This window comes from Populus euphratica, unplaced genomic scaffold (genome assembly GCF_000495115.2).
Source record: "Populus euphratica unplaced genomic scaffold, PopEup_1.0 scaffold104.1, whole genome shotgun sequence".
Classification (NCBI taxonomy): Eukaryota; Viridiplantae; Streptophyta; class Magnoliopsida; order Malpighiales; family Salicaceae; genus Populus; species Populus euphratica.
The window spans coordinates 275,945-300,691 of NW_011499915.1; the positions used below are offsets into that span (position 1 = coordinate 275,945).

The 24,747-nt window shown below is 33.1% G+C and overlaps 2 protein-coding genes across 2 annotated transcripts; both read right to left on the bottom strand.

Annotated features, from left to right (window-relative positions):
• Positions 1-4,604: 4,604 nt before the first annotated feature.
• On the bottom strand, positions 4,605-7,480 carry LOC105134474 (protein FMP32, mitochondrial-like). The gene is made up of 7 exons (XM_011038892.1): positions 7,175-7,480; positions 6,963-7,094; positions 6,794-6,853; positions 5,717-5,793; positions 5,578-5,634; positions 5,053-5,119; positions 4,605-4,952 (listed from the first exon to the last, which is right to left on the bottom strand). The coding sequence occupies exons 1-7, from the start codon at positions 7,346-7,348 to the stop codon at positions 4,833-4,835; spliced, it is 687 nt and encodes a 228-aa protein (XP_011037194.1). The 5' UTR covers positions 7,349-7,480; the 3' UTR covers positions 4,605-4,832.
• A 911-nt stretch (positions 7,481-8,391) lies between these two features.
• LOC105134475 (zinc finger CCCH domain-containing protein 19-like) lies at positions 8,392-20,381 on the bottom strand. The gene is made up of 10 exons (XM_011038893.1): positions 18,866-20,381; positions 18,667-18,746; positions 16,474-16,661; positions 14,190-15,105; positions 13,964-14,091; positions 13,548-13,607; positions 13,423-13,473; positions 12,154-12,224; positions 10,968-11,122; positions 8,392-10,859 (listed from the first exon to the last, which is right to left on the bottom strand). Exons 1-10 carry the CDS (start codon positions 20,227-20,229, stop codon positions 8,788-8,790), a joined length of 5,085 nt encoding a protein of 1,694 aa, XP_011037195.1. The 5' UTR covers positions 20,230-20,381; the 3' UTR covers positions 8,392-8,787.
• Positions 20,382-24,747: the final 4,366 nt, after the last annotated feature.

The window sequence follows — 24,747 nt, forward strand, 5'->3', positions numbered from 1 at the left end:
TTGTTGGAGATGCTCTAACTAAAGAGTAGACAGTGGCGTACCATGTTGTGAACCGGCTGAAAAGTTCATCATAGCTCAACCATTGATCCAATCACCACATGTGTGGCACTGTTAAAAAAATCATGATAAAATGTTTCTAAAACCATCCTAAAAGATGGTGTTTGGATAATGAATAATGTCGTATGCGTCACTTGAAAAGCATGTAATAGCCTGTATGCTAGTGTGTGTTATAAATACTAAGAATATTTTAAAAATTAATATTAAAAATATTAATTTACCTCTAACAAAATATGTTAATTATAGAAAAGCTAATCTAAAAAGCTCAATTGCAAGATTTTTTTTTTAAAAAGGTATGCATGTATTTATATTGTTCAAAAATATGTTAAAAGGTCATGTTGACATGGTTAATTTTTTTATTACAAAAAAACCCAACATTAAAAATATTCAAACACTAGTTTATTTTATTTTTGCTTTTAAGGGTATGAAATTCTTTACACCATTCCTGAAAAAATTTAAAAAACCAAATTAACTTTATTAAACCCTTAAACAAATTTTACTTTCAAGCATGATATAGTATTTATATTGTGAATAAATTATCTCAAATAATTAAATAAGAACTGTTAAATCCTTTTAAAACTACCAATTTACCGGAGTCAACAATTTGTTTTCTGTTGGAAGGTCAAAAAAATAATTACTCTATCTAGTGAAAAAAAATACGTGTCTATGTACACAGTATTTTCTCAACCTCTTTCGGTTTTTTTTTTAAAAAGAAAACATAATCTAATTACTTTTTTTCTGGGTATAATCCGCTTGTCCTTTTCCTTCTTGTTTTTTTTTTTTTAATTCTCACACTAAATTCCTTTTAATATAATCTAATTACTTTTTTTCGCTTCGACTAATCCACCATCATCACTATCAAAATTCCACAAGCCCATAAGCCCTACTCTCAATTCTGCATTGCTTTAAGGTTCAAATAGATATACCATGAAAACCCAATAAAAAAAATCTTGCACAGACATGCCCATCACTTGTAAAGGTCACACTTATAAGAATTTGTTTGGTACTATAATTAGAATGTATTTTGTTCAAGTTACAATTTATAACCATTTAGTTAAAAATTTGAATTTCAATTTAGAGATGAGTCCCACTAAAAATTAAGGTCATACTATCAATTTTGCTAAAGCGAAAAATTGTTGTTTTTCATTGCTTAAGTTCCACACCGCTTACTCCTCATTGCCGTATATATAGAGTTAATTAGTTTGCTTTGTATAGTTTAGCTGAATTCACTGACTCCAATCTAAACTTAAATATATTGGACCAGATCTAACCTAACCTAGTAAAAAAATAAATTTTTTAATTTTTAATTGTATTTTATTTAAAAACTAGTATTTAATTTTATTCAAAAAACCAAATTATCGTAATCCTAATTTTATTTCTGATGATATTTTGTTTAATTTTGTTAAACACTCTAAAAATCATGGAAACTATAGCCCTTGTCGGATAAATTTATATAAAGTATTATTTATTTTATAATGTAATAACAGTAGTTAAATTTATAATATTTAAATTAAAAACAATCAATATCAATATATATCTTTTTTAGTTATTTTATAATATCAATTTGAAAAGTATTATTAACTAAACACATTAAACTACTTTTTGTTCAACCTCAATTTCAACTATAGTTTTAACTAAACATATATATAAATATTAAATCAACCTCAACCAAGAGTGCTTTTTATAAAATAATTTTTTTCAAATCATAACCATAAAAATTACCACAATACTAAATACATTTTAACACTTGTGATAGGCTAATTACTGGTTATTGGTATTCACATTATGTTGCGAGTCCGTATTATCTTTATAGTTAAATATTTCAGCATTAAAAGTGAATTTTAGTTGTAACCAACTAGATAAATTAATTATATTTGAATTATATTGGAAAAAAAAGAGCAACAAGAAGAAACTAGAAAACATAAAAACAGGAAAAAAAATAATACACTCTCAACTTAGATTGAATGGTGAAATCAAAAAAACAAAACTTTTATAAAACAGCTAAGGAAAAAAAATCATTAGAATAAGTATCAAATTAAAACACCAACACATGATCAAATAAACTTGACCATGTTAAATTTTTCGATGCAGTTTTTTATCTAAAAAATCATAAATATAAATTAAAAAACTTATGCACATATCAAATTAAATAAATCACTAATCATTTATATAAATAAATAAAAAAAGGTAATCAACAATAAATAAAAACATAATTGAAAAAATTACGATATCAATGTAGGGATAGATATTTAATGCTATAATACGGGTCATTAACCAGGTTGTGTCTAATGGGAAAGATATTTAATGCTATAATACGGGTCATTAACCAGGTTGTGTCTAATGAATTTGTTTATGAAAATTAATTTGTAATAAAAATTGATATATATATAAAATTTATGGAACAAAATAAAAGTAAAAAAAAATACTATGTAAGGTTGCACATATAAAAAACATCAAAAACAATTTAATCTATATAAAATATACAAAACAATTATAGATAAATCATACTAACTTTTAAAAAAACTAAACACACCCAATATAATTAAAAAAATAATGTTATTAAAAAAAAGATATATAAAAAAAATCACATAAGAAAGGATATTAATTAAAATTTAAAACCTATAAAAATTATTTTAAAAAAATATAAAAAACCATTAATATAAAAAAGAAATGAGGCCAGGCACTGCTGGGCTTAATAAGCAAGGCCCAACATTTGACCTAATCAAGAAAAGGCTTGTGTAAGGGTCTTTATTTATTTTTAAGTTTAATGAGGCCGACAACGCATCATCCACCCTAATTTTTTTTTTAAAAAATAATATGTTATCTAAAAATCCTAGAATCCAGTTGCTGGTATGGCTAGAAAAATAAGGTTATTTGTTTTTTTAATTCAAAAACTCGTTTTCAATCCATTTTGACGTAAAAAAAACTAGGAAACACTCGAAACCTTGTTAAACTAAACTATAGTTTCAAAAGATACAAAAAATCAATCCAAAACTTGAAATCAACTAGAAAGTAAAAAATTTCCGAAGCTTAGATATTTTTTGTAAGTGTTTTCAAGGTAAAAAAACACATAATCATAATCTCTCTCATCATATGAAATCATTTAACACAAAAATCAATCGTTTTAATGGTCTAATTCTTCTCCAATGCCAATTTTCTCTCTTCTCTAATGCTAATTTTCTCTCTTTAAGCTGGAATCTAGCATTCTCCTCTCTCCACCACCAAGAAAAAGACTGAAAAAATAAAGTTTGATACTAAAATTTATTGTTTAGTAATTATAAGGACCAATTAAACAAATAGCTTAAAAAATAAGAGACACAAATAAACTTTCTAAACCAATTATAGACCTATCAACTACTTTATTTGATTTTTCACTTCAGTTATAGTTTTTTTAGATTGAGTTGGAAATAAAGGGAGCTATCTATCTCTTCGAAGGATAAAAGAGTTTAGATCATCGCTTGTCCTAAAAAGGAAGCTTTTTTTGTTATTGAGCTGCTACATACTGTTTGTTTTTCTTTCAATTCAACCCTCACCTAAAAAAAATAATTGGACTCTAATTTGAATTTAAAAAAACTCAGTTATACAAAAAAAAAAAAAATTAAAACGAACCACAATAACAGCTGAAATGGTGAACAATGTTCAAGTGAATAGTAAAAAGGCCACGCCTTATATAGTTATACTACACATTGCTGCATACCAGTGTCATTAGATGACAAAGAGGGTAGAACAACAATCATTCATATATTAAAAATTGAGATCAGTCGGAAACAATATTTATCCATTAGCCAAGAGCCAGAAAAATCAAATACGCATTATGAAATTATGTGATTGCGCTATTATGAATGCAAAAGGTGTTTTGTCCGGAGAAGGTGAAGAGATAAGGTCGATCTAGTAAGAGACTGATGTGACCGTCCAGTAATACTATGCTGCGTTTAGAACACAAGATATTTGAGATATATAGATAAACTTTACCAACATACCAGAAAGTGGTTTCAATCACATGGCACACCATAGTAATCAAAACCCACTTAATCAAATACACGATCGCAGCTAAAACCAATCTTGGCATGAAGTCGTTTGTCGCTAAACTGCTAAAGGATCAGGAAAGATGGATCCACACATGAACATGCAAACGAACACTGGAATATAGTTCAGGCAAATACTATTTTGCCCATAGATATATTAACTCTGAAGCAACAGAGCCACCTAGCACCTTATGAGAAAAAAAAAAGAAGGAATTTTCAATTAGTTACAAATTTGGATCACTTGAGTTATGAATTTATTGAATGTAACAGGTCGATATAAGTAGCGCACCTTTAAAATCGATTAATGTGAAGATTAACTTGAGAATACCTCTTTTTGGCTAACAAAAGAAGTTGTGATAAAAAATCCTTCGATATTTCATGTTAGACAACCCATAAAAGCAGATGATCCGACGTCTAGAAAACTATACAGCACCCATGTGCTTCCGCCAAACGAATAACACCATTTTATAAAATTGAGTGCATCACAACCCATTTATATGTGAAAAAACAACTGTGAGTTCCTAAAGTACAATCAATAATTGCCATCTTTTTTCCGGATTTTATATGGCATTAAAACTAAGGGTAGCACGAAATGAAAGCTTGCGGATGCCCATGGGAAAACCGATAACTGTTCTAACTATGACTATCAAACAATGCTCATATACTGTTTGATTTTGTTGTGCTGACAATTTCCATGAAAAAAAGGAAATTTATAATCTTGCAAGAGTTTTGCAATGAATTGCCAAAGCACTACAACAAGATACGTACTGTTGCAATTCCAACTGCACATCTGGATACGAGGGTACCTATGCAGTATTTAATCACATCATATTTGGCTGCTTCTAAATGGGCTCTTAATGCATGAATTTCCTGTAGACAAAATCAAATATTTCAAATTGAATCAGGTTTCTATGCCATTACAAAAGGCTAGAAAGCAAAAATTATTTTCACTTGAAATCAATATGCTCACCCGGTCAAGCTTGTTTGTGAGATTGGTGGTTTCTGTATTTTGATTAGCTAGCTCGTCACGGATGCGCCTGCACATAGTTAAAGCATACAATATGAAGCAGTTGTAAAGCTAGAGAGTGACAAATCCAGGGATAACAAGTAGGAATGAGAACTGACATGGATATCCATGTCAGAGCAAAAAAAACCCTTGGATTAGCAGGTTTTAAATAATGTTTTATAACAGTTCTTTTAATTTCATTTTGTATGATAAAAAACAAGATATTAAAATTTGGTCATCTGTTTTCCATCTTACTCTCTCATCTGTTGCATGTATGTAACTAAAGTCTTACCAATCAAAGCAGCAAGGACCCTATTCAAATAGCCTAACCAAATAACCTCCATATTGGGGTTCTTGCGGTTCAAAATGGAGGAAAGAATCAAGTAAGAAACTTTTTTGCTTTGGGGATTCTCATTACTAATCCACGGACTGCATATTTAGACTCAATTGCTGGTTGGGTAGATTAGTAACAAAGTCGATTTTCCTTACCCTCTTTCGAGATTCAAATCCAAACGCTGTCCAGCAGTGACCTTGTCGATTTCATGCCTGTAGAGAGAAAAATATTAAACAGTGAGCATCAGCTTAAAAAAAAAAATCATGCATCTGGCAGAAAACTGTTAACACAGACCTCAGTTCACTGCGCATTTTCTCAATGTCACCTAGTAATTTTTCAATCTCACGTTGCAACATAGAAAAATGATGCTCCTGCATTATGCAAAATTCTTCATAAATAATCAACACAACAAACACCAGGGATAATTGCACTAAGATCATCTAATAAATCCTGTGTCAAGGATTTACTAAGTGATCTATAATAATTGTATTTTATGCTCCTAATTACTTTGAGAAGCACAAAGTTTATATAAAACTGATGCAAGAATACATACATAAAAGTCCATCACTTGTACTCTCTGCAAAAGAAATCCCAAACCACAAAAAGGCTCATGAAGCACTAAAACTAGAAATTCTTAAAGCTATCATGTAGAATGCTTTAAGAGTGAGAAAAAAATTCAACTTGACAAACAAATTGTTATGTTGAGGCATAGCTGACAGTATAAGCTATCAACACTCTTGTTGAAACATTTGATACTACTTATGGAGTAGCTCATATAAAATAGCACTTGAACACTTGCTTACTCTATAACATGCCACGTCTCACACTCTCCTCCCTCATAGAGTGACTATCCTAGAGACTTCAGAAAGGCTCCAAAAGTTCTTCCATAGTAATCACTCAAAGATCTAAACAATCAATTCTATTTCCAACAAAATCAAAATTGGTTGTAAGAACAACCATTTTTTTCAGATAAAAGTGTGTTCTTCCAACCTCAACTCATAGAAAGTGCTCCTACAACTACGTCCGAATATACATGTAATATCCTACATGTCCTGAATATTGTTGAAATCTCTTTGACCAACCGTCAAAGGTAAACATCGACATGCTACTTTACATTAGGTATTATTCAAGATCACATAATTACATCCATGAATCTATTAAAGAATATTACATTACACACATAAAAGGAGAAAACAAACAATAAGCTATTGTTTGAACAATAATCCTGAACGCAAACTCCCAACATTTGATAAATGCAAGAACTGAAACACTAGGATTATCCTAAACCTAATAATACACCGATAGAAAACCCTGGAAATAAACACATAAATGGACATTATATCCAATAGAAATCGAAGAAATTCACAGTACCTGAGAACTGTGTACTTCAGATTTAAATTTGGACAGGTTCGATTCCTGAATCATTTCACTCTACAAAAATTCCAAAAATTAAAATACGCATCATAATTCACAGTAAAAAGAAGTAAGAATATCAAACACTTGGCCCGCAGGAAAAGTCAAACTCGAAAAGAATTACTACCTTTTGCATTCCAGCCTTGGAAACAAAACAATGAGCCACATTCTCCAAACTATCATTCAACACTTCAGTAATCGCAGCCGTTATCGCCTCCGCTTGCTTCGACGGCACGCCTTGAGCTTCCAATCCTCTCACCTTCAAGACAACAAAAAATCAGTTATTATTTTTCCACGTATTAAACTTCGAAACTTCTAAAATTGAAGTAATATTTTTACCAGTGCTAACGTATCAACGAGAAATGCGCGTTTATTGCTAGGTTTAACGAGCTGCGAAATCTGGCGGTAATCAAATCTGTTCGACGAAGAAGATGACGTTTTAATCGCTCGAGATTTTGGAAAGAGAATCGCAGAATGGACGCCTGATTTAACCACTCGATTACAAAGAGCCATTAATTTTCTTTTCAAATCTGTTGACAAAAAAAAAGTCAAAAAAGGCGAAGAATTAGAGTTTGTTCATTTTTGTTTGTTTGGATATAAGGAGAGTTGGATGAAAGATTCGAGAGAGGGACGGAGGGGGAGGGGGAGGAGGGAGGCGGGGATTTGGGGTAATTACACTGGATAAAGTAGTATCCGTTGTTTTAAAAAAATATATTTTTAATATTAGCATATAAAAGATTTCAAATTAAATATTAATTTAATAAAAAATTAAAAAGATTTTAGAAATACTTTTTTAAAGTAAAAAAAAATACTTGAAAAAGGAAGAAAAGAGGAATTTGCATCAGCGCTTTATTTATTTATTCAAGTGTTGCTCGCTTGCTTGTTGAGAATGTTTCCTTCGCTTGTATGCTTTTATGGGTTTCCCTTTCTTACCAAGTGCTCTTCCCGTTCGAGGAATGCTCAAGTCTACTTATCTCTCTCCTTTGTATATTTTCGTTGAGATTTTGTTCGTGTCGTTACCAATCTAAAGAGAGGCGAAGGAAATAATTTGAACGTGGAAAGAAGGCCTTATTTTGGAACCCAGATTAGCTAAATGTGTGTGGAAATGATGGTGGTGCATCGAAGCGGTGAAGGTTGTGTTTGAAAATATATTAATGATTATTTTTTAAAATATTGTTTTAAAAAATAAATCAATGATTTGAAAATAAAAAATAAAAAATTAATATGAAATAAAAAATTAAAAAATCAGTTTTTAATATATTTTTAAAATACAAAAATAAACCGGCTTTAGAAAAAAAAAAAAGAAGAAGGATAAATTGCGGAAAACTTAATAAATGAATAGACAATGACTACCATGTACCCAATATGTATTTTTTCATCAAAATGCCTGCTATACCCTCCAACGCCACCACACCCAAGGACATCCATTTACGTGGATTTGCTCCCCATGTCATGTGATTTACCACGTAATTCGATAGCGCCAATCCCGTGAACAAATTGATATGATCAGATCAGTTGCTGAGATAGAGATAGCATAAATAAAAAATCAGGTAATTATCTCAAGGCATTTCATCGCCAACCATAACTTAAACAAAGGCTGACATAAATTATAACTCTTATCAATCACAAGAAGAAAAGGGAACAAAAATTGTCACTCGATCAGCAACCTAAACGCATCAAATCATAAGTGTCCTCCTAGCCTTGTATGGGAACGGGACACTTGATCCCAAGCAGCTGCCTCGACTATTCAAATAAACCGTTGACAAAAAGGTGAATAGCCGGGCATCTACGCAGACGAAAATCCAAGACGGGTAATGAACGAGCTGATGCAAGAGGTTTTTAGAAGTATAAAGCATCAATGGATGATGATTATTATAACATCAGACTTCTATCAAAGAACATAACTGTACAGGGATTAACTAATCTATGCTGCCCCAAAATTCCTAAAGCTCTCAATTATGCATATAATCACATGAAGCTCCTTTTTTGCAATGCCCATGTTCATGGTATTTGCAGATTCTCTGCCCTTTAAATGGAGGCCTGGGGGAGTCCCTGCTTCTGTTAAATGATGACTGCCGATTCCATGGCTTGCCTCCACCATAACCAGAATCTCCACCATGGGAACCTCTATCCCTTTGGCTCGAAAACCTATCTCTATCTCCATTTTGATTTGGATCACTTCCCCATGTACCTGCATTCCCAGGAGGCACTGACCAATTTGTATTTGCATTCGGAGGAGGTGGTGGCCCTTGACTGGGTGGTGCCCAACCAGTGTTTGCATTTGTTGGTGCTGGCCCCTGAACAGATGGTCCCCAACCTGAAAATGCATTTCCAGGTGCTGGTCCCTGAACAGGAGCACCCCAAGTAGGATTTGCATTTACAGGTGCTTGTCCCTGGACGGGAGCTCCCCAGCCAGGATTCACATTTCCAGCTGATGGGACCTGACCAGGCACAGCCCACCCCTGATTTGAATTTGCGGGTAAGGATGCTCCCCAACCCATGTTTTGATTTCCTGGAATTGGTCCCCAACTGGTATTTTGGTTTTCTGGCCCTTGCCTTGGAGTAGCACCTTGGTTGTCTGTAATACCCATGCCCCATGGTCCGCTGGATGGAACAGAAGGTTGAATGTTTGATGGTCCTGGAACAGGAGCTCTCCAAGGATTGTTGCCAGTACTTGGCACAGGGGAAACCCCACTTGGATTTCCAGTGTTCAAGGATGAAGAGGGATTCCGGACAGAGGTTTGTGCATTGCCCCAGTTACTATAAGCACTGGGCTGTGAGGGCATCGAAACTAGATTATTTGCCTCTGGCTTCTGGGATTGGGTACTTCCCCATGCTTGAGATCCAGCCCCAGTTACTGCATGTGAGGCATACATTTCTGGCCTTGGAATTGAACCTGCCCCCCATCCATGTGTCCCAACAAGAGAGTTACCACTAGTCCCTGGCTGAACCAGGTTCTGGAGACTTCTCATATCAACAGTTGCATTAACTGAAGTTCCATTGGGATCAAGTACTGAATGCATATGGGAATTGACCTGTACCTTGGGTGATTCACCTGGCAACGTTGATTGAGAATGCATTTGAGGACCATTTGAAGAAATTGAAAGCACGCATGGTTCTAACTTAGGCAATGGGCTCACTCCATGAGACATTTTTGACGGAGTCCCTGAGATAACAGTAGCACCTTGCAGTTCTACATTGCCTCCCGAGGATTGACTGGCTCCTAAGGCAGAACCCACTGGTTGAGCAGGAGTTGGTGACCATTGACTTTCAAACACTTGCCCCTTTGTCAAACTTGGGGTTGTTTGGCCTGGAGTTGGAGAAGGGAGGTTTGTCCCAGAATCCCACCTGTCCGTAGTGTACTTGGGGACTTCAACTGGAACCAGAGCAGCTTGGGCTATATTCCCTGTAAATGATGATGGTAGATGTGGACTCTGAACCAATTGAGTCTTCAGGAAACTATCATCAACTGCTGGAGGGTCTCTCTGGAAATTTCCAGACAGTGCTTCAGTCAAAAGTATGGAGTCATCTTTCGTCCCAGTATTCCTCCATATCCTCAAATCAACAGGAAAATATCCAGTAGTACTCCATTTCCGCAGCTGCACCATCGAAAATGGTCCTTGAATTTTTCCAGATGGATCCTGATAGTGCCATATTTTTTCCGCTTCATTCACTTTGGCAGCAGATTGTGTGACCACTGTAGATGGAGTTGAAGGTGAAATCTCTAGGGCAATCCCAGGAACAGATTCTGATATTACCGTCGAATTAGTACTCTGGGACTGCTGTGTTTGTTTTTCTCTTCCTTGACCCCAGAAATTCTCATTCAGAGACTCACCACCACCAATGTCATCCCCTTTGCTTGAGAAACCTTTATCAGACAAGTTTCTGCTTAGCTCCCGATTAGTGGTTGAATAACTTTTTGATCCACCCCAGGTATCATTTGAAGTAAAACCTCCTTTTCGGGGGGAAATTGGCTCCCTCCCTTTCCTGCTAAAGCCACTACCTCTAGGTCTGAGAGAGTTCTCTGCAACACCAAAATGTATTTCATAAATAAGAAATAATAAAAGATGTAAATATAGTCAGTATAAGTTGGAAGATTAGGTTTGAAATGCACAAGAAAAAGAGAAAGGACCTTGTCTCTTATCTTCTGTCTCGCCTTCATCTTCATCAGATTCATGACTTGGATCCATATTTGGGTCTGCATGTATTTCTGGAATTTCTTCCAATCTACGCTGCCGCTCTTCAGGTGTTTTTAGAAGCTGCAACTTCTCCACGCATTCTCTAAGCGTGAACAGAAGTCAAGGACTACTTAACTATCCAAAGGAATGCAACCATTTTCTATAGAAAAAATCCAATGATCATGATATAATAGAATAAAGAAAGGTGTTCTGGTCTTCTACTTGATCAGATTTCTCTTCTTTTCCATGGATGAGGATGCTTATATCAAATCCTAGATTGAAATAGGACAGCCTGCTTTAGAGAGGGGCTATTTAACTGGATAAGTTACCACAAAACAACATTTAAACTTCATATCAGATCATCAATAGCAATTTGTATATAATTATAAGTACATCTTAAATGCTTGCTTGCTCCATGCAAATGAATGCATATTTTGCACAAGGATGTTGATAAAGGGACTGATAACATGTTATGCATCTAGAGCAATATTCAAAACCGTTACAGGTTTTGTCAACAAAACAACCACGTATAGAAGTTCTTAACAAACCTACTAGTCACTATCATATGAATAGAGCTCACACAATCTCCTTTCTTCAAGAAATACACTGAAAAGAGAAAAGGGACAAATCCAGCAGATGGCAATTGTTGTTTACATCATCACCAGATTCTTCCTTGAAAGAAAGGGGAGTGGCAAGGCCAAAAGGGTTGAGCATGATGTCCATTTACATATTGTTTATTTGAAGTGAGAAACATTTTAATCCCACAACCCAACCAAAGAGAAAAGTATAATGAATTGCAGCTCGTGGGTAAAGTATCGTGACACTGAAAATAGAGAAGATTATCACATTGTGTAAACTTCCCATTTTCAGTTTGCATTTAAGAGTTTATATCATGCAGCACCTTTATCTCAACCAGCTTGCAAGACTTAAGGATTGTTGAGCCGGATCACAAATGTAATTAGATTACCCACTCAACAGCTATTGTGGCATCCAGAATGAGGCTACAGAAGTCAGAGAACACTCACAACTTCCATCATGTGTTCAGAATGTAAAACAGGACATAAAATGTCAATGACTGCAAAAAACAGAAAAATGTCAAAATGATAAAATTGCCAATAAAATTTCACAAGCAAAGGATATTCCTTTCTGTGTCCCATATCACTAGCTCGATCACGGAGATGACTGAGACGTGTAATCTCTGACTCCAAGGACTGCATCAGAAGTAAGATCATTAACCACCATAGAAAACAAACTTCATTGCATGATTAGCACATACCCACAGCATAACAAATGAAAAGAGTGTTTGATAAGCAAAGCCACGGTTATGATGGGGTAAAAGAAACATATTCAAGACGCTTAGCAAAACAATTGAGTCTACATCAGAGGTAAATTCACAGAAAAATATCTCAATAACATCCACTATAAGGGTTGAGCAAATGCTCCTCAAAAAATAAAGTTGCTCTAAAAAAAACAGTGTTCATTTGGGAAAAACAGGATATACAGGCAAAAGTTATAGATTGTCATGTGGGCAAAAATATTTTGCATTACCACAAACACCCATCTAATTGAGTTCATTTATATATTCTTCTATGCCATTCCATCTGGACATCTGGAACAAAATGAATTCGAGAAGTTTTAAATCATATAGCACCTAGGGAGATTCCGTATTTTAGAAGGAAACAGATACCATCAAAGAATCCAGGTCTGCTAGTTTGCTTGAAAACAGACTCAGATTAGGAGACATTCAATACCAAGTAATTTTGTACTTTAAGGCTTTAAGGTAGCATTTTATTTTGGGGGGGGGGGGCAATCACTGATATGGCTGGCACACTTGTTCTTAGTTAACATATCAAAAGATTGTGATAAGAGAGGCCCCTGTCCATAGAAAACTTCTTCTATTGCTCCCAGCCAGTTGACTCTAAGTTGGGATGCAAGCCAAATGAGGTGAAAATTACATGCTATACAAGTTCATTTATTATAACTGTTGATTCCTCCAAGCCTTAAACAGGATGCTTCATGATGCCAAAAAAATGCACATCTTACAGGGTTTTTTTTTTTTTAAAAAAAGAAGAAAATGTTCTGTCGAATTTTTGCTAACCAGATATTATTTACCTTTACTGTCAAGTTTGACCTGTATAGTCTTGGTCAACTCAGCTCTCTTTCAACTAGAAAGGATTTTATTTATCATATAAAGGCAGAATATGTCGACAAATTAATCATTCATTTCTTTGAAGCTTAGCACCATCTGTTTTTTGGTTGTCAATCATTTTTTTTTTTTGGTGCTGTCAACATTACATTTTGGTTCAACATTACTCATGATGGAAATTGACCATATTCCACATTTGTCAAGGAAGATCAATAGTGAAAAAGTGAAGTATTGCAACAATAGATCACATCAAGAAAACTTACATCCTGAACTCTGACTGCCTGGATTGCAATGGCCTTTTCCTGAATGTCGCCCTACAAGCAACAAATATCCTTTTAGGACAGAATCCAGTAACCTAAAAAGATGAGTAAAAAGAAAGGTACATTACCACAGTCAACCGATTGATAAGTCCACATTTTATGCTCTGGCGCAGTCGCTTGCACTCATCCTAGAAAATATAAGATCTAGTTTAATGAGGAGACATTCATAAACAAAAAAGCATCACTGCTGATACGTAAACAGGACAAAATTTCATTAAAAAACTGCTCAAAGCAAACATTGCAGATTAAGAAACAAAAACAAACATCAAGCATGAAAAATGACTTTGGCAGTTATAATGACTTTAAAGAAACATGTTTATGACTTCAATTATCATTGGCAGGTGTAGAAAGAAAAAAATCCTCCCATATTCACACATCAATTTTTCACTCCGAACTGGGATTGCTGAAAATTCACCTTGCAGTGAAACCATATTAACAGAAAAGGGCAAAAATAACCTGAAATAAAAGTGTTAACACTACTCACCTCTGTGAATTCTTGATTTGAGATTATATCAATTGATACAAGCTCTGTCTTGTTTAAATTTAATATTTCCAGCATAAAGTTTGTCATCTTTTTGCCAACTCTGTAAGGCTCCGCAGCTTTGCTTGTACCTGTGCACACATCATACAAAGATTTTAAAATCTTTAACAATTTCTTCAGGCCCAGGTCAAAATTCACGCAGAATGCAGATAGTTATGTATAAATTCACCTATAACTTGAACCAACCGATATAAATCTTGCTTTTGAGCATTGCCGGATATTCTTATTCTCACAAAAGATCCGACAGCTTTATCATGAAAAGCTTCAGTATCTTCAATTAGATCTTCCAGAAGACTACGTCGCAAATAAATCAAATTGATATTGTGCATATTAATGGCTGCATAGTCGTCAATATTAGATTGCAGTCCTCTCCCCTCACCCTTTTTACGTGATTTTCGCCGCTTATCCTTACTTGCCTTTGTAAGAGCATCAGAGTTCCCATCAGCCTCCAACTGACTAGATTCAGTGTCAACAGCACTCCCTTGAAGATCATCTGCTTGTGAATCATCTTTCAAAAGAAAATGAGATTCAAGAAGCTTTAACATTTCAAAATGCCCCACACGTGGTTTCCCAAACAAATTCTCAAGCCTAGAATCACAAATTATTTGACTTTTGCGACGAGGATCACGAAGTTTGTTCCTTTTTATGTAATCAAGCAGCAAAGCCTGTACATCAAATTGAGAACAAGCAGATTTATCGCCATTCTTCATGTGCATAACAAACTCCAAAAGTTCCTTTGATGCCCACTCAACACTTTCATCTGCAGATTCCCCTTCAGCCCATGATACTGAGCCTGGTGAATCCTTCTCCTTTGCACGAGACCTCAACCGTTTTTTAGGCTTCCTTCTTCTAGAGGTGGTGACTTCTGCATCAGCAGAACTGTCTGATCCCGATCCTCCATCATTATGCACATCATAAAGCTCATCAGCGAATTCCCGCTTTCCAGTATGTGAATCGGAACCTTTCCATGGATTTTTAGCCTGAGCAAGTTCTTCTGGTGTTAGAGAGAGCCTCTCTTTTAAATCATTCCAATAATCCTTGAAGAGATACTCCCAGCTGCTTTTGTCATCAAAATCTACTTGAACCTGCAAAAATACAAAGGTATGGGCACACGGAAAAGCTTAAAAGGAATATATAAAACAAAAAATAAGAAAACACTTCAACAACCAAGTAAGAGAAAACAAGAAAAATTGATGGAAACTAACACTAAGTTTGGATAGGAGCAGTTAAGGGGGACGGAAAGAAATGCAGCAAATGAAATTTCAAAGGCAAAGTGCTAACTACTAAGGAAGAAAGGCAATTTGATGGATTAATTTCAAGATATAAGGCTTTCCTACAATAACAGGCTACTCGAGAGGATGTCCTGTACTTCCATCAAATATTCCCTCTTTCTGCTACAAAAAAAAAAGAAAAAAAGGCACCTTCTTAAAGGAAAGGCGTCCAGACCAACCTCTGGACCACGGACAAGCTGCTTTTAGATCCGCTTAAGGAATAATAGATTGTTGGAATTCCCAAGTGATACATTCTTGAAGAGACACTGTATTGGAGTTGTGAGAGTTCCTATAACCCCCAATTCCCTCCTATTAAAAAAATCTAAAACACCAAATTGGGTTTTAAGGAGGGAAGGATTGAATTCAAAATCTCCTTTACCCTAAGATAATGAAAGATTTGTTTGTACTTTTTATAAGGCAAAATAAAAAAATAAAAAAAACTCTACCTTCTAACTGAATACAAAAGTGGTACCTCACTGATCTTTCCCCTCTCATTAAAAATGTAAGGCAAGGTAAAAACATTGGTGAAGCACCAACTTCAGGATGAAATGAAGCTTGTTTACAGTTATTTAAGGCTGGAAAGGACGCATTAGTTCCTCAATTGGCAGAAGAGAAAACTGATCGCAGCAACATCTATACAATTATGTGTGTGCTGAACAGGGTGCTCCCCTAAAAAATGGGGAACAGTACCCTATAAAGCAAAAGCATGATTAGATAATAACATGCATCTGCAAGATATGTAAAAGGAAAAAACCGCCTCCAAAATAGAATGAGTGAGATTAAGAACATTTTTTTAAAAAAAAAAAACCTCTTTTTCCTAAATCTCTCCAAAAGAAAATGAGAGAAGAGTGCTTAAAAAGTCACTATAAGATTTCGTATTCAGCACTAGCCATTATAGGTACAACTGTCAAATGATAAGATTTCGTATTCAGCACTTATTTTCTATGGCCAGCATATTTGCTAATCTACATGCCTGTTGATATTCAAAGAGAGCATAAGGGAAATAGTCGAAGATGAACACAAAATGACACCAAAATTGTAGAGCTAATAGCTAGATGCTAACTAGAAAGAAACAAAGAAAGAAAGAAACAAAATGACACCAAAATTGTAGAGCTAATAGCTAGATGCTAACTAGAAAGAAAGAAAGAAAGGGGAAAAAACATAGCATAAGTTTGGACATACCATTTCCTTGCTTCCTTGCTCATTCCTTTCAATCAACATGATAGTTTTCATGCATGTCTCACAGAAGCCCTTGTTACCTCTTACACATAATATGACAGCATCTTTAATGCATGCCTTGCACAAGGAAAAGGTACACGTATAGCACATATAGTAGGCATTCTTCACACAGTTGCTACACAGATGCCAACCTAAATCACCAAAGAAACAAAACTCATATTAGATAGAACAAATGACCAAAGTTAACAAAAATTCATATGCAGGAATTCAATGAAAACAAATGAATAGATGGTAACAGATCTTGAAAGAAAAATCATAGATTCCCAAAAGTATTCACATCTGCATATCAAATGACAATAATTACCAGTAATGCCATAAGTGAAAGACCCATCAACAAATTTTATGCAAAAGAAATAAAAAGACATTTAAATGTGCTTACCACATCTGCCATGCAATGAAAGCATCATACAACAGTCAAGCATCATTGTCACTAATACTACCTCACATTCTTTCAAACTGAAATGATCTAGAATGCAATTTTGAGATACTAAAACAAGATCTCCAAATTCTCTTCCCCATAGAAAGTACTTTTCAGATGAACTAAGAGTCTCAAAAAGTGTGTTCTCCACATATCAAATCCCAGTGTTCTGCCCAGAACACTACGCTTATTACATTCAACATCTCTTCAAATTGATAATCTCACTGAACAAGAAGCTGCAAATAAGTCAAGTATCTTGTGTTTTACATGGCTGTTCTGCTAAATACAACAATTACCACTAGTCAAGTTCAAGAAGCAAGGATCAGAAATCAGACAAAGGGCATCCTTGTACTTGCAGGGAAAAGGGTCCTTGACAAAATTCACTCAGGAATCTTGCAGCCCGAAATGAAACAATATACTCTTGCTGCCATACCCTATAAGTATAACAAATTGGTTTGAATCCTCACCTCAAACTCCTCCCTTCTTTTAAAGTTTCCTTTACATGAATGACAAGACCCTTAACAATTTTTTCTCATGCTAGTAGAATTCTAATATTTTCCTTAGTTCTACAAACAAGCTACTGTGAACAAATAATAGTTTAAAAAAAAACCATATCCAAGCCCTTAAATATGTTGATTGCCACGAGTGAACAATCAACTAACGTCTTTTTGCTTACAATTTTCCATAAATAAAATGATTTGATGGAATGCAAACCATTTTGCACGATACAATTTATTCCCTCTCAACCATTTTAAAAAGATTATACTCTCTGGTAAAAAAAAAACAGAATATGTTGCTCTTAGCTCCTATGGTTACTTGAAATCTGACCCAAAATTGTATAAAGAGGCCAAAAGGACAGAGCTGAAGAACATGTATAATATAGTCCTTCACAGAAACATGTGTACAGAGCAATTGAATCATTGCATCAGCGTTAGTGCTAACAATTGTCCTGGAGATCTCAGATAATTTATTGACCATGTAATTGAATCATTGATTTTTGTTTTCACTTTCCACTCACCACACTTTGCCATCCTAATCAAACCCAAACATTGCAAATACCAGCAATTAGTTTGGTTTTTCAACAATTCACGTGCCCTAAACATTCAAGAAATTGTAACATGTCAAATGATGCACAACAACCCAACCGGGTGAGTTTGCAAAACTTAAATAATGTGATGGGCAAGAACTTCTGTCCCTTCACACAAATCTTCTGTGACAAACTTTGCTGTTGTGTACATCAAACTTTTTTGCAAATAAAAGAAAAAATAACAAGTTAAATACTTGAAAGCAATTTCAATTAAAAGAGAGATGAAAAAAAAATGCCATGATTATGATAACTATGGTTTGAGTAGTTTGGTTTCCTTTAAAGTTTAAACTGGACACTACAAGTGGCTTTCTTCTTTCCAAGTGCTGTGAGGAAATTTGGACTATCTTTTGCAAAAAGAAACACTGCCCACACTAAGTAAACACACATTCTTGCTTTTTCCATGACAAAATTTACTTTCACCTCTTGCAGTCATCTAAAAAATTATGAAAGCAAATCACAAGTGAAAAGAGCGAAAAGCATCATAATACTCCTGATCAGCAGAAATAAAAATATTAAACACAACACAGTAACAAATAATGAATAACCAAATCCAAATAAGCTCCATCAAATAAAACCTAGCAAAATGACTGGTAACAGCAAGGAAAAGTTTTAAAAAAGACAGACAACTTACCACAATTCCATCGACCTTTTGCCCGAAAGAAAGCTTCATCTCGGTTAACACAAGAAGGATGATAAGCCTTAGAGCAACCCCTGTACAAGCAATTATATATTAAAACCATTAAAAAAAAAAAATCTAACACAATAATGAGCATAGAACTAGAATTACAAAACACAGAGCAATGCTTCAACATTTAGTTCATTATTTTTACCTGCGATCACACAGCACAAGTTCACCTCCATCAAAACAAATGAAACAGACATCCTCCTCCATCTTTTTCTTTGATGTTGCTCTAGAGGGAGTTTTAGCATCCTTTCCCCGCTTCCTCTTCCCACCACCACTTCCACCCACTTCTTCAACTCCCTCCCCCACTCCTTCAGCTTCATCTGCCATATCATCTCCTTCATTCCCTTTCTCTGCCATTTCCATTTCTGTATCCTCTTCCTTATCACCTTCCTCTGCCACGTCAATCATTTTTGTCTCCATAGCTTCCCCTACCTCGTTAATAGCCTTCTCTGTCCCTCCTGCAACATCAGTTGTTTCTAATTGCCCTGCCACCTTAATTTCCTCTGCGATGTCTGTCATTTCATTTTTCTCATCCTCTCCCATTTCCTCTGCAATGTCTGTCATTTCAACCTGCAATGCTGACTGCTTTTCCTCATTAACTTCTGTCTTCTCCGCCTTCTCTACCTCCACAATCTCAGTCATTCTAACCCGCTCCACATCCTCCGTCTCCCTTGCAACATCAGCAACAACTTCTGTCTTCTCCACTTTCCCTTCCTCCACAACATCAGTTATTTCCCTCTGCTCCAGCGCCTCCATTTCATCCCCCACACCATCTATTTCCGTATTCTCCACTCTCTCTTCTTCTTCCTTCACCCTCACAGTTTTAGTTTCCTTCACCACACTATCCATCTCCACCTTGTCCACCACGTCTGCACCCTCTTTTTTCTCCTCCACTACATCCGCATTCTCCATATTCTCAGTATTCTCAGCCTCTGCCAATTCCTCTTTCACTTCACCTACCTCCTCTTCCATTGCCTCTACTTCCTGACACGATGTCTCGGTCTCTAATTCCGCTGCCACGTCAGCAACGCCCTCTGTTTCGGTCTCCGTTTCATTGTTTCCTGCATTCGCATATGCGCTCACATCCTCATTCCTCTCCTCTTTAGCAACCAAATCTCTATTTTCCACTTCTTTCTCAACTACCTCTCGCGGTGCCTCAATCTCTCCTCTCCCCTCTGTAGCCTCCGCGACCTCCTCGCCTTCGCGTCCCTCGATCACCAAATGTTGAGGAGAAACCGATCCAGAGTCGCCTACAACAAAATCCTGAGCATCGCTCATATCGACAACAGTTGTTTGTGTTTGAGATTGTGGCGGCTGTGATTGTTGTTGTAGTAAATCGGTATCAGTAATACCGAGTTGAGACGCGTTCGACTCGTTCAACTCGGCCACAGACTCCATGTCTGTTGTTGTTGTAGTAGCTGTTATTGTGGTTGTTAAATTAGATTCGTTTTCGAGTTCAATAGAACTTCTGGAAGGGTTTATTGAATTCTCTTCTTCTTCGGTTTCCATTTGGGAGAGATTGAAAAAAAAAAAATTGAGAAACCCTAAGAACAATTAGGGTTTTGAGTTTTTAGGTGAAATTCGTGTCGTTTTTTCCTAAAATGTATACACAGTAAATAACAAATTTGAGAGAAAAGAACTCGCACAGGAGATAAATTGCGTTTGGAATTGAAGGCAACACCAAAATACCGCATCTACCCCTAATATAAAGGGGCCTTATCTTGATAGGTGATTTTGGGGTCAAAGCACATCCATAAAGAGCAAGTGCGAAGAACTGGAGTTGTTTCTTCCGTCGTACACCGTGTTGATTAAATAGTTATTTTTTTTAGTTGGAGGTGTTTTCAAAATATTTTTTATTTAAAAATATATTAAAATAATTTTTTATTTTTTAAAATTTATTTTTATATTACCACATTAAAATAATAATAAATTAAAAAAATTATTTTTATATATATTTAAAAATATTTTTATCACAAAAATATACATTTATTATATTCGTGACCAGTACTACGCTTTAAAACCGAACAAACCTTCTAAATTTGATTTAATATTTAAAAATTATAATTTAAGAAATCTTGTATTTGAATTTAATTTAAAAAATATTTAATTTTTAACTAATTTAATTTTAAATAATAAAATCATGAAAAAATATGCATATACTAAAAAACATTTTCCTATAAAAATGATATAATTGTAAATTTTGTTAAATTTCTTTTACTGTAACGAAACAATAGTGATAGTAAACTTGTAATTTCAAGTCTTTTTTTCAAGAAAATAAGTTTTCTTTATATTTCTTTTCTCCTTATATTTGGTGTTTTTATCATTTTACACTTATCATGTTTATTGCCCTTTTTTTATCTTCATTTTTTTGTAATATTTTTTTGGTTTTTCTTTTTTTTCTTTACATTTTTTATAAAAAATATTATTTTTATTTTTTACACTTTAAATATTTATCACTTTGCACCTAACTTATTTATATCATTCTTTTTATTCTTTTTTTAATTATTTTGTATTTTTTTTTCCTTACACTTTATTTTAAAAAAAAATATATTATACAAAGACTAAGAAAATGGTGTTTTATTGTAGTAATTGCTACATTGTTCTAGTCTTCTACAATGTTAAAAATTAATTTAAAATCTTACATGTTTTTTATTAATGTGTATGATATTTACTGTATTTTATTATATATAAACAATGACTTTTTGATTAATTTTACATTTTTTATTGGATGTCACAAAATACACTAAAAACACATAAACATTAATTTTTTTGCATTAGAAAAAAATTATTCATCCAACAGTGAGGCGAGTTAAATAAACATGTTAACACTTTACTTTTTGCATTTATTAGCATAAATGGTTCTCGATGTATTTAATTAAATGCATGAATCGACCTTTTAATTTATAATTAGAATTTGAAAAAAAAAATATTTGAGAAGCTTGTGTATTTATTTATTTATACCAAAAAAATTATATGAAGTGTATCAAAGTATGAGTCAAATAACTAGCACATAAAAGAAAATGGTGTTTTCCTTAAGAAATGGCATAATTGTAAATTTTTCCATTTGCTGTAAACCATAGCGATGGCAAAATTGTAATATCTATATTTTTTTGGAATAAGTTTTTCTTATTTTTTTTCTTTGTACTTGGCAATATTTTCATTTTAACTTGGATCAAAAAATATTTTACAAATATTAAAAAGAAACAATGCTAAATTAGTTTGTAAATCATATTTTTTTATCAAAATTTTAATTGAAAAGATATATATAGATATCCCTCTAGCTATAATTAATATTTCGAGGATCAATGTACAATTTTTTCTTGAATTACCAAAAAAAATAATTAATAAATACTTATCACTATTGTTTCTTTTTATCTTTATTTTTTGGAAATATTTTTTTAGTTTTTCCCTTTTTTTTGTTACACTTTTTTTGGAAAAAAAAATATTATTTTCTATTTTTTACAATTTGAATGTTTATCACCCCATACTTGACCTACTTATATCTTTTTTTTTTGTTTTTATCTTTATTCTTTTATAAATAAAAAATTATTATTATTTTACACTTTTTTTGTAAAATTATTATACAAAGATTAAGGAAATGGAGTTTCACTATAACAATTATAACATTGTTCTATTATTCTACTATATTAAAAATTAGCTTGAAATCTTACATATTTTTATCAATACATATGATATTTACTATATTTTATTATATGTAATCATCAACTTTTTTATTGATGGTTATTTTTTTACTCAATGTCAAAAAACACGTTAAAAATATCTACATATTAATTTTTTTGCGTTAAAAAATATTATTCAACATGCAGCGAGGTGAGTTGAATAGACGCGTTAACACTTTTTTTTATATATTTATTGGCATAGATGGTTCTTGATGTATTTAATTAAATGCATACATAGATGTTTTTATTTATAATTAGAATCTTTTAAAAAAATACATTTATAAATCTTGCATAATTGTTTTTTTGTCAAAAAAAAAATTTAGACTCATTGCAAAGTGCATGTCAAATAACTAGTATAAATCTAAAAAACTTGTCAAAGAAGAAAATAACAATAAAAAATGATGATCAAATTTAACAGAAAAAACCCCAAAATGAAGAAGGTAAAAAAAAAATCTAAAAAATGATCTCAAATAAAAACAAATAGCAATCAAAATAACGAAAACTAAATTTAAAAGATTAAAAAATGATAGGAGTAAATAAAACATTTTTAATTTTAGAGGTCATTCAAAAGTGAAAAAAAATATAAAAATTATTAGATAGGAAACAAATGTGAAGGAAAAATTAATTTTAGGGACTCGTTTGAAATTTTAAAAGAGTTGACACTAAATTTGAGGAGGAGAAAAGAAAAAATAAATGTCGATGTCAAACCATAAATGTGGTGTTTTGTGACTTGCATCACCTCATCGCAAAAGGAGCGTTGAGATATTTTAAACACATTTGATGATCAGATTACTCCACATATGCAACCCGAAGGCCTCGAAAACTGTCCACTTGCTAATGCATGGTAAATACATGTCAACATGTTTTTTTAATAACAAATATTATATAATCAATTACAATGAATATTATTAAACTTAACAATAACAATAAAAACAATGTAAAATGATTAAAAAAACCCTTACAATAGAGTTATATTGATTTTATCCCAATATAATAATTTCACTATTTTAAAAAATAAAAATACTATAACATCCCTGATTGAAAGGCATTGTATTTTTTATTATATGGATAAATAAGAAATTTTATTTAGGAAGAAAATGAAATTACTAACCTTACCCTTTATAAATTGTTAAAAACAATTGTTGTAAACCCTCAACTTAAAAATCAATAAATTGATGTTAAATAGGATAATTTTTAATTAAAAATGATAAAAAATGAGGGAAATTATTGTGATTTTGGGAAAATGATAAAAAAAAAATGAGGGAAATTATTGTGATTTTGGAAGAAAATTCTAAGTGAATTGATTTAAATTTCATATGGGATAAAGTATTAAATTGATATGCGAAATATTAGCCTAGTGACAAATTGTGTAAATTTCCCAACAAGGTAAAATAATTATGCAAAGGAAAAATTTTATAAATTGAGATGAAAATATTTAAATAATAATAATAATAGAGAGGAAATTCTAAATAAAAAAATGTATTACTTTAACATGCACAAAATTATGATCGTCGATATAAGCTTCATATACAATTACTCAATTTTGATAGGAAGTAGTGAAAATCCTTAAGGAAATTTTACAATGATTTCAAATAGGATCCCTCAATATATTAGTTTAAAAATCATGATGATTTAAGTAAATAAAATAGTAAGAGAATTTAGATTTTTTTCATTAAATTATCTATTGTCTAGTTTTGCAGTATCAAACATAACACTTAATCTGACTGTTGGATAAGGTTAAAATTTTATAATAAGTCCTATGATATATTATTTTATAATTCCAGAATAATCAAAATTTAAGAAGGCCTTGTGAGAGCGACGATAGTTAAAATAATACAAAAACAAAATAGCATATAGACTCATTAATGACATTATCATAATTTTAGGCAAAATCCTTCTTTCCTTTACTATTCTAGCTAGGAACTTTTTAAAGAAGGGAGAGCTAGGTATTTTTTTTTAACTCTCTCTTAAAGAGAGCGCTTATTCTTCCAAAATCATGGGTTAAAAAGAGTGTGAGGGCGATTTTTATTACAGGGACTTATCCAATAAAGAAACAAAGAAGAAAAATGGATTAGAAAAAAAAAAGGTAGAAAGGAAAAGTGTTCAAAATGAAGGGAAAGTTTGGGTTTTGGGAAGAGGAGAAGCATAATTCTTGGAGATATGGTGAAGAACTTATTAAATTGATTTGAAATTTATTGGTATGGTGTTCTTCCCTATGTATTTTTTTATTGACACGACCAAAAGATTGATGTCTTCTTCCAAGTGTAGGAGTGTCAAAGTAATAAATAACCCGGCAAGACCAGGATCAAACCACAGGGAGGTTAATTGTATAAATTATAGATGACAA

Bases quoted from the DNA above. Each gene is read 5' to 3' on its own strand.
- LOC105134475 (XM_011038893.1), bottom strand. From the start codon at position 20,229: ATGGAAACCGAAGAAGAAGAGAATTCAATAAACCCTTCCAGAAGTTCT. The intron at 18,747-18,865 runs GTAAAAATAATG...TTGCTTGTACAG, and splicing joins CTTGTGCTGTGTGATCGCAG to GGGTTGCTCTAAGGCTTATC. The intron at 13,474-13,547 runs GTAATGTACCTT...TGTTGCTTGTAG, and splicing joins TTATCAATCGGTTGACTGTG to GGCGACATTCAGGAAAAGGC.
- LOC105134474 (XM_011038892.1), bottom strand. From the start codon at position 7,348: ATGGCTCTTTGTAATCGAGTGGTTAAATCAGGCGTCCATTCTGCGATT. The intron at 7,095-7,174 runs GTAAAAATATTA...GTTGTCTTGAAG, and splicing joins TCGTTGATACGTTAGCACTG to GTGAGAGGATTGGAAGCTCA. The intron at 5,120-5,577 runs GTAAGGAAAATC...AACTATGTGCAG, and splicing joins GATTTGAATCTCGAAAGAGG to GCGCATCCGTGACGAGCTAG.